At 39.0% G+C, this 16,336-nt stretch overlaps 2 protein-coding genes across 4 annotated transcripts in view; both read right to left on the bottom strand.

The window, feature by feature from the left end:
- Positions 1-16,336, bottom strand: part of OPN3 (opsin 3) — a 51,285-nt gene that overhangs the window by 26,864 nt on the left and 8,085 nt on the right. Inside the window, exons 2-6 of one of the 3 annotated variants that reach the window (XR_006705979.1) lie at positions 6,105-6,284; positions 4,924-5,105; positions 3,387-3,439; positions 2,850-2,997; positions 2,617-2,742 (exon numbers count right to left, since the gene is read on the bottom strand). The exons of 1 other annotated variant lie outside the window; for it this stretch is intronic. The gene's annotated coding sequence lies outside the window, so the exon portion shown is untranslated. Of the gene's footprint in view, positions 1-2,616; positions 2,743-2,849; positions 2,998-3,386; positions 3,440-4,923; positions 5,106-6,104; positions 6,285-7,519; positions 8,198-8,437; positions 13,075-16,336 lie in introns of those variants that run through there. One more of the 3 variants, XR_006705978.1, reaches the window with a different exon arrangement.
- Positions 8,511-12,740, bottom strand: CHML (CHM like Rab escort protein). Its single transcript, XM_045453107.1, has one exon. It carries the CDS (start codon positions 12,738-12,740, stop codon positions 10,776-10,778), a length of 1,965 nt encoding a protein of 654 aa, XP_045309063.1. The 3' UTR covers positions 8,511-10,775.

A 16,336-nucleotide genomic window follows, 5' to 3' on the forward strand; every position in this document is an offset into this window, starting at 1 on the left:
CAGACAGAAGTTCCTCATGTGACTTTCCCAACAGCCCTTGCAATCAACAGTCTCCCCTCCCTGCCTGCCTCAGATAAGACCTTTGTGTAGCATACCCACACCACACTCTTTCTGGTTTGAATTGACCCATCTTGCCTTGACTGGGGAACCCCAAAGCACTCTGCCCATGGACCCTAATAAAGGCATATGTGCTAGGGTCCTGCCTCTCCCTGACAGCACCCTGCCTTGATCTCCCTCTGTGACCCCTCAAGGTATGTCATGTGCTTCCTCCAGGACCTATGAGTAATAAACTATCTCAGCTTATCTTGTGGTCTGTTGTTGAACCCCAACTCACCATCCAGCACCCTCTATTCTATTTAACAATGTGCACTTAGCAACATTATAATAAGGCATTGCGGCGGCGGGGGGTGGAGGGCAGTTTCTGCTTGGTGGTGGGAAACCAGGGTCCATGGGGGCTGCCAGCATTAAGGAAAAGTAAGGAAACAGAGAAGATGTTCAGAGAAGAGGCTGAAGATACAAGAGAATTTGGTGCTCATGAGGAGAGGCTGAGCATACATGGCGGGAGCTCAGGATTGGATCAGATGGAGAAACACACCGGTCCATAAAGATTTGGGTCGTCACTGACCGGACAGCCTTTCCCTTTAGGCACCAACTGGTCTCAGCAAGGATGTGAGGTATGATGGGATTTGTTCTGATCATCTTCAGGGGCAAGAGGAGGTTAAGAGTGTTTCCAGAGTCTGAGTCCTGAATGATTTGCTTGCTGGTATGTTGATTTCTGAGACATCTGCTCTCTTAGGTATCACACTGCATATCTTTAGATTACTTTCAATTTTTGACTATCCTAACAATTCTGTGAGGAGAGACAGTACAACATAACCATCAAGGGTTTCAGTCTTATATCCTCCACTTTGTATGAAGCCTTGAACAAATTAATCTTCTGGGGCTTAACTCTCTTTAACTGAATAATGGGGTAATAGTATCTAACTACCTCACAGTGTTGGGATAAAGATTAAGAGTTAATATGCATAAAGCACTTATAACAATACTTAGCATGTAGTACACACCTAATAAGCATTAGTCATGGACATTATAATCTATCAGCTATATATTTCCATACATCTATGATTACCTCGTTAGGATAAATTCTTGGCAATATAATTGTTGGGTAAGATGATGGACAAAATTTTAATGCTTTTAATACAACTTGCCAAAATATGCACCAGAAGATACATTAAATCCCATTGTATCCAATTAAATACCATTGTATCATCAGATACTTATTTTATTCCCACTTATTTATGTCACAAGGCATGACAACCCACTACCCACCCATCAATCAATTACAGTTGCCCTCTGTATACTCACCAACCCAGAATGAGGGAGTGGTGCCTGGTAATCTGTAGTTTAGAGATGTTCCCATTTGATTCATAAATACTCTTCAGTTTAAAGCCATTGTTCTAGAATTTTATCAATTGATAATGAATTGATAAATTTTATCAATTTAAATCAATTGATTAATGCTAAAACATTAGTATACCCAACCTTTTTGTAATACCAACACCTTAGACCAGGCTCTTTTTGAAATTCCCCTGGGCTTTTATAACACCTCTCCTACCTCATTTCCTATTTCTATGTCACTTTTTTTTTCCTTTAGGGGAAAAAAAAACTGGATATTTTATATAACTGGGAAGTCTAAAGTGGCACTGGCTGCAGGCACATTGTCCAATAGAAATAGAACATGAACCATGTAAACTTGGGGTCTGAAATCATTCATCAGAGTGCTGCCTCTCTCCTCCCATCATTGGCTTGCTTGCTGTCTATGTGGCCTAAGTCTCGGATGGACTCTCTGGTAATCAAGGTACTGGCAGCCTGTGACTCACATCCTTGAGGCTTAACAAGCCCAGGAGAAAAAAAAAAAAAACAAAAAAACAAAACCAAAAACACACAGACAAAAAAAACAATGTATACCCAAGAATCCTAGAATAGGAATCTTCCCCACCAGGAACTAACCCAGGAGCAGGAGTTACCCCATCAAACCCAGCAGAGTGCCATGTTTACATTCCCAACACGTCCCTATCTACCAGTTCCTTCTCAACTGTCTTCTGATTTCCCTTCCTTCCTCAAAGCATTCACAACCAATCACTGAGTCATGCTGATTCAATGTCCCCAGTTGTTCTCAAGTCTGTCCTCTGTCCTAACTGCTATGACCTTGGTTCAGACTCTCATCATCTCTTCCCATAGCCTTCTATCCGGTCTCCTTTCTACATTTCTGCTGCCCTTGGATTCATCCTCCATGCATATCCAGATGCAGCCCATTTCCTTGCTTAATGACATTACGTGCAATACCATTAGGACAAAGTCAAAAATGCCCTAGCATACAAAACTCTCTAAGACCTTCCAGAACTACTCCTGATCCTTGTATGACCAAACCAAACTCGTTTGTTTTTCCTCAAAACCTGTTCCCAATTTTGGTTAAATGTGTTCCACTCATTAAGTACCAATGCTGAAAATTTAGTCATTCTCAGCTCTTTTCTCTTTCTTTCTATGTCCATGTTTTTCTCTGCCTGTTGCACTCTGACCGCCCTGCCCAGGCCATATCATATTTCTCCTCTTTACCAGTCATCCGTGGAGTCTATGCACCTTCCCAGCTTCTCTCCACATTGCCATCAGGTATCCCTTTAAACACAAGCTTTACTTAGAAAAACTTCAGCGGCTCCTCATTATCCACTGAATACAAGTCCCCTGGTATTGAAAATATCACAGACTGGAAATTAGTATGATTCAACACAACTGGAAATTATCATGGTTCAACATGATTGATACTTTGGGCCCTATTCCCTGTGCCCCACCTCTCTACATCATGCAGGCAACCGCATTGTCCCCATGCCTGTTTCCTCTGTTCTCCGTGTGTGGAATGCTCTTCACACTGGCCTTTAGAAATCCTTCTCCATCTTCAGGGCCCTGGCTTTTTCTTCCATGAAGCCTTCCTAGATTTCCCTAGTCAGACAAAATAAATTCTCTGTGCATCCATTGAAGTTTGTCTATACCCATACCTATATCACAGAAGTGATCACAGCCTGATTGATGCAGTAGTGAGCTGTGCACCAGTGTCAGCCCCAATGGCATGGGAGCTCCACTATTTCCCAATTCTATAACTTTGGGGAAATTATGAGCCTGATTTCTCATCTACACATGGCAACGTTAATACCTGCCTCACAGGGTTATCTTAAAAATGAGATGATATGTATAAAGATATTAGAATAGTTCCTGGCACTCATTCCTGGACTTGCTCTGACCCCTTCTGAAAACCCCACATCACATCTCAGTTACGCCTGTGCATTCTGGAGTCTGACTCCCTGGCACTGAAGCCCAGCTCTATCACTTACCAGCTGTGTGGTTTTGGTCAAGTTCTTTGTCTTTGCAGTGTCTGTTTCCCCATCTGCAAAACGGGGATAATAAGTGCATGTACCCAACTGGGCTGTTATGAGGATTAAGTAAGAGGAATATAGCAAACACTTAGAGCAGTGCTTGGCATAGAGGAAGTGCTCAGTGTTAGTTACAGTTACTATCTCTGCATTTCCGGGATCCAGCAGAAAAACTGGAGGACAGTGTTCCATAAATGTGTCATTGTACTGAACCCTGTTTCTCTTTGCAGTGTAATTTAGTTAAGGTTCTTCCCCACATTAACAATGCAAACCCATTCCATTACAATTTAGGTATTGTTTTGCTAACCCCTGTTTATAAAATGTCAAGCTCTACACTGTCTCATTGCTTGGTGAACCATTAGTGAGTGTAAATGTGGGTACAAATCAATTATGGGTGGTTTATTTAGTCTTGGATTGGCTTCTCTGAAACTCACAAGATATTATTACATACATGTAATTTGATTAATTTGCCTATAGCCTGTCAAGTGAACTGCACCCCTCTAAAAAAAGTATATTAAAATATTTTTATGTTGATTTTGAGGCAGTTGTTTGCAATATATAGAAAGATATCATCTAAAAGAATAAGTTAATATTACAAAAACACTAAAATAAATATCATCCTGCATTTCTATAAATGTTTTTGCAGAATTATTGTATTTCTGGATGTAATGATTAAAAAAAACCCCACAAATCTCTAATCTATACTGACAATTGGGGCAGGATGAGATATATTCTCTAATTCTCTGAGTTTTGTTTTGGAGTTTGAGTTATCATAATGCTTCAGAAGGAAGCCACTGTTGATTATTGAGAGGGGTAGACAGGGGTGTGTGTGGGGGGAATACAGGGGAGCAGCCAGGACTGCAGTTCCCGCTGACAATGACCCTGCTGAAGAAGCACTTATAGTCAGAAGATGTGGAAGAAAAAAGGTAAAAGAAAGAAAAACAAATTCATTATAAATATCCAAAACTTGACTATAATGAAGTTTCTCAACCTTGGTACAATTGACATTTGGGGCTGGAGAATCCTTGGGGCGGGGGAGGGGGAGGGGGCTGTCTTGTGCACTGAAGAATGTTTAGCAGCGTCCCTGCCTTCTACCCACTAGGTGCTAATAGCACCCCCTTCCTAGTTCTAACAACCAAAAATGTCTCCAGACATTGCCAAATGTCCCCTGAAAGGCAAAATCACCCAGGTTTGAGAAAAACTACGTTGATGGGAGAAAATTAGTAAAGGTATTAGGTGGAACATCTTATAGATTATTAAAAACGTTCCCTATTTTTAGGTATTTTTATTGACACACATAGGCTTATCATAAAACTAATGATCTGTAACTACCAATAAAAAGACCCCAGACCATGGTTCTGATACATTTCCCCAGAGATTAGCACCAGGAGTCCTCTGTCTGGGATGAGGTGATGAAGGTAAACGGGTGACAGGGAAGGAAAGAGGTGCTTTAAAGTGCTAGTTGGTCTTTCCAACCAGCAAATCTATTTTTGCCCACCTGTGAGGTGCAAGACACTGCAGAGAATGTGGAGGTACACTGCACTCAGACTTTCCTTTAAAGATTATAATTCCATGACAAATGACTTCCCACCTTCTGCTTTTTCCTTTTAATAAACACCTGGTTGGTATTTGTTTCAACAGAGGCCATTAAAAATAGTGTTATGCAGTCAGAAAACGGGACTGTTAAAAGAACAGAAGGACATACAGTTCATTTCTCCATAATACTTCACTGAAATCATTTTAGGAAATTAACAATTACATTAATTGCCTAAAAACAAGATTCTCTGCTCTTCCTTGGCAGTACATTTCCCCCCAATTTCTTCTTTATAATTGGTAATAGAAATGCTGAAATTAGGATAAAAACTTTAAACTTGTCATCATGATGAAATTAACTTATAATGCAAAAATAACTTCCCTATACTGACTTAGCAATATTTCTACTTTTAACTATAGGGGATGAATAAATAAAGGAACACAAGTCTCAAACAGACATGGTGTGCTCAAGAGGTTTAATTATGTGACGAGTAATAAAAAGAACTGGCATAAAGTCCATGGCACTAACATCCGCAAGGATTCCTATTTCCTGAAAACTAGAACATGCCTAAAGATGGATCTCCTGACCCAACTACAAACAGGTATTACTTCCTATTAACCTTTGTCAACACTGAACTTCTGAAGCCATTGTTTCCTCTGACGGCAGACATGCCTTTATTCATATTAGTTTTTCAGAGTGTTAGTTAAACACATATTTAGCAACCGCAAAAACAGCAGGGAGACAACAGCAGGAAACAGCAGACACTGCCTATGAGAGATGAAGCTCTTGAAATAAGTACCAGGATACAGTCTGCTTTGATTTCGGGCGTGAGCTTGAGTAATCCTAACCCTTCACCCACTTCCAACCCATCGTCCCCCCACTTTAATGACACAAATCTTAATTTATAGGAAGATCTTTTGCTTTTTTTGGAAAACAAATGTACGCTCAGATTCTAGGAGCCACTTTTATAATAGTGATTTCTGTGTTACACACTCTTACACGCGACAGACCGCTCTGCTCAGAGTCCGGCAACCTGGCAAGTTCGACTTCGATTCTAAACACTTACTAGAAGTGCGTCCAGGTCAGACACTCAATTCCTCCTGGTCTTATCTAGAAAATGGGTATAAATACCTGCCCTTTCTTACCTGACATAATTGTCCTGAGGTTCATGTAAGAAAATGTAGTTGTCAAGAGAAAAAAGCACTGTGTTCCTACCGGTGCTGTGGCAGAATTGCTCTCATAATATGCATGTTACAGTCCAATTCTTTCAGCTGAATCAGCTTCTTTGTTCATGCCTTAGAGAGCTGGCGGTATTGTATCCCCTGCTGTTAAAATGTGAATACATTAGGTCATTGGTTAAAAGAATAAGAACTATACTAGAAGCAATGCCTCTTTATGATGAAGGTAAAAATACTGAAATAAAAACTTTAAAGTCTTCAAAGATGAGGCAACTACCTTAATGCAGTAAGAGAATGACTTCTGTTTGTGCACCCAAGGGGAAGGAAATAAAAATAATCCTAACCAGAATTTCTTGACCTTGACACTTTATGATCTGCTTCATCGTTTTGGTTTATTTACACTTCTGACTCCCGGGGCTCTCAGTGCCCTGGGCTCCTGGGACCCAATCTCTTGTACCTTCTCTTTACACCTTCCCCTGAGCAACACAAAAAACTTCTGATTAATGTCAGAAACTTAATTAACTGAATGTTAGCTGAAATCGATTTCAGAAAGTATTAACTGATCTACCTTTTAACTCTTAAACTACTTGTTTCCAACTGTAGTAAAAGGTTTGGGCACCCTACAAAGGAATGCTGTGCATCTCAAATCAGATTTCTCTTTTTCTTTTGGGGAAGGGAGTGTTGGTAGTTATAATGGAGAGTATGATGGATAGAAAACGTTTATATTCTCATTAAGATAAGAAGGTTTTATGTTCTCACAGAATGCTTCTCAGGTACAAAAGAACGTATCCATTTTTCTATTTTGAACTCTTAGAGTAATGTCAATTCATAACCCATAGTTGATATTCAACTGATGTTTGTTGAAGTCAATCATCTTGTTTTGGATCTGTCAGGCTGACAGGAAGAAAGGGTCTGCTAGCGTCCTCAGTCCCCTGAGATTTGTCCTTAGCTGGTCTCCCTGAGAATACTCCCTAGATGGAGGCTTAGCCATGTCTATGAATCCAAATCCATCCTTCAGTTCCCTGGCATTCTTGGATTTGGGTCCACACTTAAATTAGTATTTAATGTCTTCATATTGATGTCCTAGAATGCCTTAATATTATTTCTATTATTTCCACCCTTGGTTCTGGGGTTTCCATTAAAAAAAAATTGTCACAGTGTACCTTCTTATTTCTTAATACTGAGCAACTAAGAAAAGATAAAAAGATACAAAATCCATCCTAACCAAGAAGTCCCTTCCATCAAGAGTTGTAAAACATTCTGTCCATGTGTTTGGAATTATCTTTTGACTTTAACATTTTGACTCTAACATTTTTTTTTTTTTAATTTGAAGGAGAATTTTAGAAGTTTCCAAAAAAAAAGTAACTTTATCACCAAATCAGTAAACCACGTTACCAATTATTTTTTATTTGTATTGCACACAATATTTTACAGAAAAAAAAAATAAAGAACCCCTTATTGTTAAACTCCAATTAATTACATGTTTTCTTCTGATTCTTCTCAATGTAGATACCTAAATTTTTACATAAATATAATCAGTACATAAAATTTAACACTTTTGAATCTCACTTAACATTTGTTCATACAATTTTACATATAGCAATATCATTTAATGACTATATAACAGTCTACAACAGCAATACCAATACATCAAAATCTGCTCATCCATTTCCCAATTTGGGGCTTTTTTTTAAAACCCATATGAATGAAATTGCTAGAAATATCTTTGTATAAGTAGCTTATTTTTCTTTTAAATACTTCCCTAGGCATATGATAATCGAAGTGAGTTGATCTAGCAAAAAAAGATTGGTTACAGAGCTCTTGTTGTAATCATCTAAATAATTCTTTTAAAAATTACTAATATAATAATGCTACTGACATGAAGATACGTGAACTTTAAAATGTTTTGCTGTATTAACATAAACTAAGTCAAAGTTGTTTCAATTTGCATTTTTAACACTATTTAAATCTGAATTATCATTCCAAGAATTCACTTTTATTTGTAGCTTCTCATTTGTACTCTATCTTTTCATTAATATGCTTAGTAAAGAGTAGAAAGCCTTGGGGCGCCTGGGTGGCGCAGTCGGTTAGGCGTCCGACTTCAGCCAGGTCACGATCTCGCGGTCCGTGAGTTCGAGCCCCGCATCAGGCTCTGGGCTGATGGCTCAGAGCCTGGAGCCTGCTTCCGATTCTGTGTCTCCCTCTCTCTCTGCCCCTCCCCCGTTCATGCTCTGTCTCTCTCTGTCCCAAAAATGAATAAACGTTGAAAAAAAAAAATTTAAAAAAAAAGAGTAGAAAGCCTTATGGATTTGCATCTACTTTTTAAAAAACATTAAGCACTTTATTCATGTGTAATGCTAGTAGCTTTTTTTCTTAACCCAATCTTTTCATTTTCTTCCTGTTTGGTGTCCATTTTTCATTTTTCTTTAGTTGATCTCACCTACTTTCCCAATAATGTTTTTCACTGCCATAAAGTTTTTTTTGTACTGCTGGGATGAGAATTGTCATCTTTTTATTTTTACCTTTATAATCAACATTTTAATTCATCTGGAATGAATGGCCTTATCATATGTAAAGTGGGCCCAATTCTTTTTTCATACTGACATCCAGGCTAGTCTTTCCACCAGTAGTTATTTCATAATTACTTGTTTTTTAATTGGTTTGTCTTTAAATCCTAAACTTTCTAAATATACTATGATGCTGAGTAGGGGGTTTAAGGGAAAGACTCTCATTTTTTTTCCCCTAAGTTAAAAAGACAAATCTATCTTTCCTTGCCTATTTTCCTACTTTATACAATTCTGTCAAATTATTCAAAGTATCAGTTGGAATGGTGAGTGGAAGTGTAATAAATCTATATATTAATGTCATCTAGTGGCATTCCTTTGGATAGGATTTCATACATATTACCTAACTTAATCCTCACAATAATTCAGCAAAGTATAGTTCTATAGATGGTGAAATTATCTTGATGGGTTTAAACCTAAAAATATACCCTATAAAACCACTTTATCACATTCAAAATATGCATAAATATTAAGACCAATTCACGACTTGTTTCCAGTAAGCTGTAAATTTCTTAAATCTTTTTCTCCTTTTCCTCACCTTTTAGCCTAGTAACATCTGCATTTCTTATAAACATGTTGTTCAGATCAAAAGATACTCTAAAAAGCATTCCTTTGTCAAAACTTAGCCAAATTCTGCTGCCAGGAGCTCCACTGCTCTAAACTATATTTTTAATTAATCCTAATCTTCCCATTTCCCTGATGAAAATCAGCTGAGAGACCCGAGTCTGGAGCAATGCTGCACTGACTTCCAGGAGCATGTTTCCCCTCCCGCAGTACAGGCACTCTTATAACAGTTAATGTTAGAAGAAAGCCTAGATTCCACTGTTGGCTCTTCTACATGTACCAGACCCTGAGCAAATTATTAATAATTGTCTTTCTTCCTTAAAAATCTATTCACTATCAGCCTCACAGGGTTGTTGAGAAACTGTAATTAGAAAGCACAATAAGCGCCTAACACATAGAAATGCTCCATTCCAGAACAAAAAATTGGCTTAATGGGCTCTCTTCCTATAGGATTATCATTCTAAGGAACAGAAACAGGAGACTGAAGTGGATGGAGTTTACCTCTTCTCGCAACTCCACAGATATTCACACCTGTAGTACAACAGTTTTGGCTTCTGATGGTTCTGAAAAAAAATGTTTCTGTTGTTTAGAAATCTATGGATGGTTTTGAGAAACCATCTGTAATCCCAGGTTAGAAATGCCTCACTCCATTTCTTCTTAGGAATTTCATAACAGCCAATCTGAAGTACCTTTTCCTGGGGGCAAGATATTTTTTCCTTTTGGCCTGAGTTAGAGTTGTTGGAAGTTCTTTTCTGTTAGGTGCCAGCACAGGGCTCTGCAGCAATTTTCTGAAGTATTAAATCAGAACTAACCTTACGCCCTAGATTTCCTTTGGGACAAACTTCCCAAGAATGAACTCTTCAATGACTAAATGAATTCTCCAGCACTTTCTGTAATCTTTTGATTGTGGTGGTGTCCCTGACTCATAGGTTAACAAGAGTCAAATGGGGGAACTGAACTGCAAAGTGGAACTGAACTGCAAAGTGTATTGTAAACACCAGACCTTGACAAATAAAGGAACATGCAAAGCTAATCTTTTAACAGTTGGCACTTGCATAAGTTGCTATTGCTACCATCATGTCTGTACATTGATATCATATACAAAACACCCACATAATTTACTGTGTAACTATTCAGAGGTGGTAGCAACTGTAATAACTGCAAAACTAATTAAAATATTCCTTAGGTATTATTGTTGTTATAGACAAATACAATTGGAAGATCATTAGTAGATATATATTACCTGCCGTTAAGCACAGTTGCTAATATGGAACCCTCACTTATACACCCAATACTAAAATAAAGTTAACCTTGTCCAACAGTCAATCAGTTACTTATAGGTTAACAAAGACATCCAATGACTGATGTCTCAAACAGAACTAAAGAGAACATCTACACAGCATCCATCATATAACCAGTTCTAATTACTCATATAGGAAACTGTCCTCTAAATGAAAATACTCTGATGCCAGGACGAAGGCCCAAAATAGCACTTCCAGTTTGCTTCTTCCTAGTTTTCAAGATGTTTCCCTGGGCTTTCTAGGTTTTTGCTTCCCTCAGAGGAGTCTAGTTTGGCCATGATTATGTTATTGGTTCCAGAAACCTCTGGTTGTTTATCATCACCATCAAAGATAATGTCTTCTGGATTTGGAGGTGGGGGACAGAATTCTTCACTTGGAAAGATCTCCCGGAACAGTGTTTCAGCTTGCTTGACCGCATGCTCATTTCCCAGTCCACAGTCAGGCCCAGAGCAGACATAAACATTGGACGGTAAGCCATTATATGAGCTTCTGCTGACTCCGGAGGAATCTCTCATATTAAAATAAAGAGCCCACAAGAGTCTTGGCTTTGTAAGTTCCTCCTCATTTGTTGCTGCTTCAGTATATGGAGTGAATAGTTTCTTTACTACTGACTCTAAGTCTTCTCTTGCTGTTTTAGAGGAGGAACAGGTCAGATGTACCAGATAAGTGTCTTTCATGCACGTCATGGTTGAAGAACATAATTCAGTGACACGAACGGCACATGTTCCTGAGTCCGCTGGAGGCACTATCAAAATGGAAATTTGCTGATCTGAATCTGTCTTTAGTATAGATTGATCTGTAATGAGCACTGCCCTGGAGATCTGCTTATACTGTATATTTGAGCATGTTTTCTCAGAAAGGTAACTATCCTCCACAATAAAATATTTAGCATTTATTCTTTGACCTAAGTGATCTATAATTGCTTTACATCTTCCAGATTCTTTGTCAACTACAAGGCATTGAACTTTATGGCGAAGACAATAGATTCCACCAAAAACTGCACACATCCTGCAGAAACACTGGGGAATTTCTCCTTGGCCATATAAGGGAAATAAAAAGGGAGTGTTGCCAAACCGTCCAAGACACTGAAGGAAGTTTTTTGTTGCTTTAAGGCCATCTATTGTAGTGCAAGATGATTCTGTCATTGCAATGGAGTGCAGTACAAAATGCTGGAGGTTGGGGGTTAATTTTTTAGTTTTTAAGTACTCTGAAAATGAGCATTGCATGAAAGCTTGGTATTGGTCAGGATGTTGTTCATAGTCTAAACAAAATGTGAGAAATTTCATTAGTATCCTCTTTTCAACCATAGTGAGTTCTTTGCTATTGAAGACATCTGCTCTGGAACAAGGCACCTGTTCTACTTTTCCTTCTCGAAATGCAAGAATCCTAGTGACATTTTTAAATTCTGCATAACGACTAACATTTGATTTGATTAAAAGATCAATTAGCAACCCTTGAGAATACAGGAGCTTTGATACCAAATCAATATTAAACCTCCTGCTTTCTTTAACTATTTGAGAGTAAGTAATCCTATTTCTCTTTAGTTGATCATTGTTGTCTTCCTCTATAGGTTTGTTTTCATCTGTATCTCCATCTGAAACTGTGTGTCTACAAGTTTCATCTCCACAATATTTTTCTTCTGCCAAGGTGCCCTCTACACCACTTACTTCTAGTGAAATCTCTCCATCATTTTTTGGAATGTCTTTGGCAGGCATTTCGTAGCTAGTGACATATGAGTGTGTTTCTTCAGACAAGCATGCAGAATCCAGAGGTTTAGTGACAGTACTAGATGTCAGTGAGGAAGGATTTTTCTGCAGAGCATCATCAGTCTCTTCAATTTTGTCATCCATATCCTGACTGGCATAACAAAAAACTTCTGTGTGTTGAATGGTTTCATCCGTCTTGCGCAGAGTGATGGCTTCTTCTGTTTCATGAATCAGGCCTTGCCACGAGGCAGTACTTTCTTCTGCAACATCACTCTTTTGCTGGTACTCCTTCAACCAGGAAAGCAATCCTGAAAAGTTGAAACTTGCCCAGTTTCCTCCATAGTAGCTTCTTGAATCGAGATGCAGAACCCTCTGACCACTTCTTGAACACGCAGCTGCAAGGATGGATTCAGGCAGACCTGTCCCTATTATGATCACATCGAATTCTGTGGGGAGACTGTCCGCCATTCTGGAAGATAAAGCGTCTGCTGACAACTGCCGATAAAGGAAACACGTATGAGTCTAGGCTGAGGGCTCAGCTGGGACGTGAACGTGCCGTAATAAATCTCTCCTTGTGATATTCCAGTTCATCCCAGAAGTACTGAGGCTGCAGGTCCTAGCTGTTTAACTGTCACCCTTTCTTAATACTGTTTTCCTTAGGTCAGTAGCATAAAAATATGATAAAATATATCTAATCACATCTGAGAACACTAAAACGGATGTGTGGTTTTCATTTCTGTATTTCATCTTAGCAGTAAATGTCAAAATGCATCACACATGCATTTGTGACTGGAACTCTTCTCTGAAAGAAGAAAATTCAAGAAAGAATACAATTGTAAACAATATTAAGAGAAAAGTAATTTCATGCAACAGCAATTACAATCCACTGGAGTCTGATTTGATATTAGGACATAAGCCTCTATGAAAGCAAGTCATTAAATGCTTTCTTACATATTTTCTAATTTCTTGAAAACAACAGAGATTTACCCCCCAAATTACATAATAATGAAGAGGGGACATCATAATGTCCCATAAAAATAAAGAACTTCCGTAATACAATTCTAGAAGTTTTGCTTTTCTTTTTTTAAATATATATATTTTTTTACATTTATTCACTTTTTGAGAGATAGACAGAGTGCGAGCAGGGGAGGGGCAGAGAGGGAGGCACAGAATCTGAAACAGGCTCCAGGCTCTGAGCTGTCAGCACAGAGCCCAATGTGGGGCTCAAACTCACGAGCGGTGAGATCATGACCTGAGCTGAAGTAGGACGCATAACCGACTGAGCTATCCAGATGCCTATAAGTTTTGCTTTTTCTAATACTAATATTTGAATAAAACTATACAGAACTGTGAGCTTAGACTATAAGAAATGCGTGGTTCCACCTGTTTATGGAAACAGACTACATACTATGTGCACATTGTCATGACGAGGAATATTTCTGTGGCCAATTTAGTCAGTGGGTGTTTTTAGAACAGCTGAATGAAAGACATTTCCGTGCCAAAACCTCCCGTAGGATCTCGTGGTAGCATCATGAGACTATTTTAGTGAATTAACCAGATTATTGCAAAGGGATTAATTCAGTCAAACAACTGGCATTTTGAAATATTTAGGTGCATAAAAGGTCTACTGAAGGGAACATGCATTTATAACAAATCTTTATATGAACGTACACACACACATGTTTTTCGGTGTAAGTTAAAAAGGAGAATTTCTGCCTTTCTAAGTTAAAATATATTCATATAAATAATACCTACTTGTGAAATCCAAGTGAGCATGAGGTGGCTTGCATTTTGCCAGCCTCTGGCTCTGTGACCCTGAATCTCTGTATCCCAAGATAAAGGCCTATCTAAACATCCTCTGCTAAGATTAACATGTTATTTGGATTTTTGGAGGGGGTGGGAGGTGGCAGTGAAGAACCCCCCCCCCCCGTTAACTTCTGGCATAACGCTGGTTATATACCATGCACAGAACATTTGTGTGGCTAAAGGGGCAACAGCGAAGGGGGTGTAAGGCATACTGCCCTGGCAGTTTCCAGGCTGACACACTATATATACACCATGTGATGTCTCAGCCGTCATCGTCATCGTGCAGCTAGAGGGGGCGTTCTTTGAGCACTAATGTTCCCTACCAGTACACTCACTGAAATCTAGATCAGTACTAAATGGGCCTGCCTAGGCTAAGATGACAAATTACCTTGGACATTTGTAAAACAAGCCATTCGACCGAAAATTGGATTAAATCAACTAGTTCACTGAATGGACTGGTCAGTTTAAGTGAAATGGCGATCTTAACAGTCCTGTCTAGTCAAAGCCTCTGCCTCAAGAATATCAGGGATTCTACTTGCTGTCAGCCTTCCCTGAAAAAACAGGAACTGAGCGGTGAAATGAGGCAGCCGCCCAGCCTGTTCATACATGTATGTATGCATTACTTACCCTGCTTTCTTCCAGCAGGGTGTGCAGAGGAAGACAGAACCCAGGAAGGTATATGAGGAAGTGTAACCACACCATGTGCTTATTATTGGCTTAGGAGACAGAGCAGAAGATACAAAGCATAAGTGCTAAAACCAGGCACCTTCTAACCCACAGATGTCCAAAGAGTCCTCAAAACACCAAGCACATAGGACAGAACCACCTTAAAGAACATTTAGCTCACTCCTCCATGACATAACAAAACTGATGGCAGGAGAGTTTAGTGACTGGGAAACTCCATACAATCGGTTAGCCAGGCGACAGCAGAACCCACTCTCGTGTCATCAGGCCAGTGGGCTTTCCACTTGATAGGGCAGTGGAAACAAGCAGCCACTTTGGGAATTTTTAAATTTCCTCCCCCTACAACACTCCATGTTAGTTCTTGCTCAGGGAGAATGGCGGGGGGGGGGGGGGTTGTACCCTCCCTTTCTTCGACTTTAACTCTTATCTAGGAGCACAATTCTTGGAATTTACTTCACGCAAAGAAATTCTTAATCCTGGCTAAGAACTTTTTAAGTTCTATCATAACTCCACTGTTGACTTGTCTCCCAGGGCTTAAACAAGTCTCTGAATCTCTTAGCCCAGAGTTTCCACCTCTAATTTAAAAACAGGGATAAAGTCATGGTCGAAAGCGTAACTGTATGCCCAGAGAAACACAGAAGTCAAAACACCATGTGGTGAACGTTTCTACCAGTTTTAGATAATCCCTTCTGACTAGGATGGGACCTGAGCAGGGAGAGGAATGAAGGAGGAAAAAGCAATGGAAGAGAAGGAGACGCAGCAGCAGAGTGAGGTCACAGAGAGGAGATAAGGAAGAGGGAGAATGCTAGCAGTAATAAAGAACTCCACACACCCTGTTTTTAAAGCCCCAGGCACAAAGTCCAGGTAGAAACAGAACTTCCCAGCACATAAAGAGCACTTCTTGGAAACAAGAAATTTCATGTCTGTGATCAAACACCTGTTGCCCATCTCAGGGAGCGTTACTGATGATACTTCACAATTAAGCTTCGATCACCCTCTTTCTGAAAACTTAGCCTGCCTAAAAAATTGCCTGGCAGGTATTTTAAATATAAATAATATAATCACCTAGCCATCTATATTACCACCTCCATACACTTAACAGCCCCCTCCCAAGTTTCAAATCTTTGTATAAATGAAATTCTCACATTAACGCTTATTGAGGAGGGGGGAAGTAGTATTGGAATATTAGAATCACTGAATCAATCAAATAAATGAAATCATGATTTCTATTACTTTTTTCCTGGTTTCCTTTAAAATACCAAAGAGTGAGTTATATCAAATATTTGGGTTTGCCACAACATAGGAGATTGGTGAATAAGAAAATTTCTGATAATGCTGCAAAGATTTTGTTCTCAAAAACCTGCCAAGATAAAAGCAGTAATAAATTATCAATACATTTCAGGATTTTTTTTTTTTTTTTAAGGAACTTTAAGACCTGAGAAATACACATTCTCATTTCACAGCCTGTACAAATGAAATTCCTGGAGCACACACAAAAAGGTACTTCCCAAGCTTAGAAAATCATGTCCTCAACGATACATTGGGTAGATCCTCCTTCAAAATGTCAAGTCTCA

Source organism: Leopardus geoffroyi, chromosome C3 (assembly GCF_018350155.1).
Source record: "Leopardus geoffroyi isolate Oge1 chromosome C3, O.geoffroyi_Oge1_pat1.0, whole genome shotgun sequence".
Lineage (NCBI taxonomy): Eukaryota > Metazoa > Chordata > Mammalia > Carnivora > Felidae > Leopardus > Leopardus geoffroyi.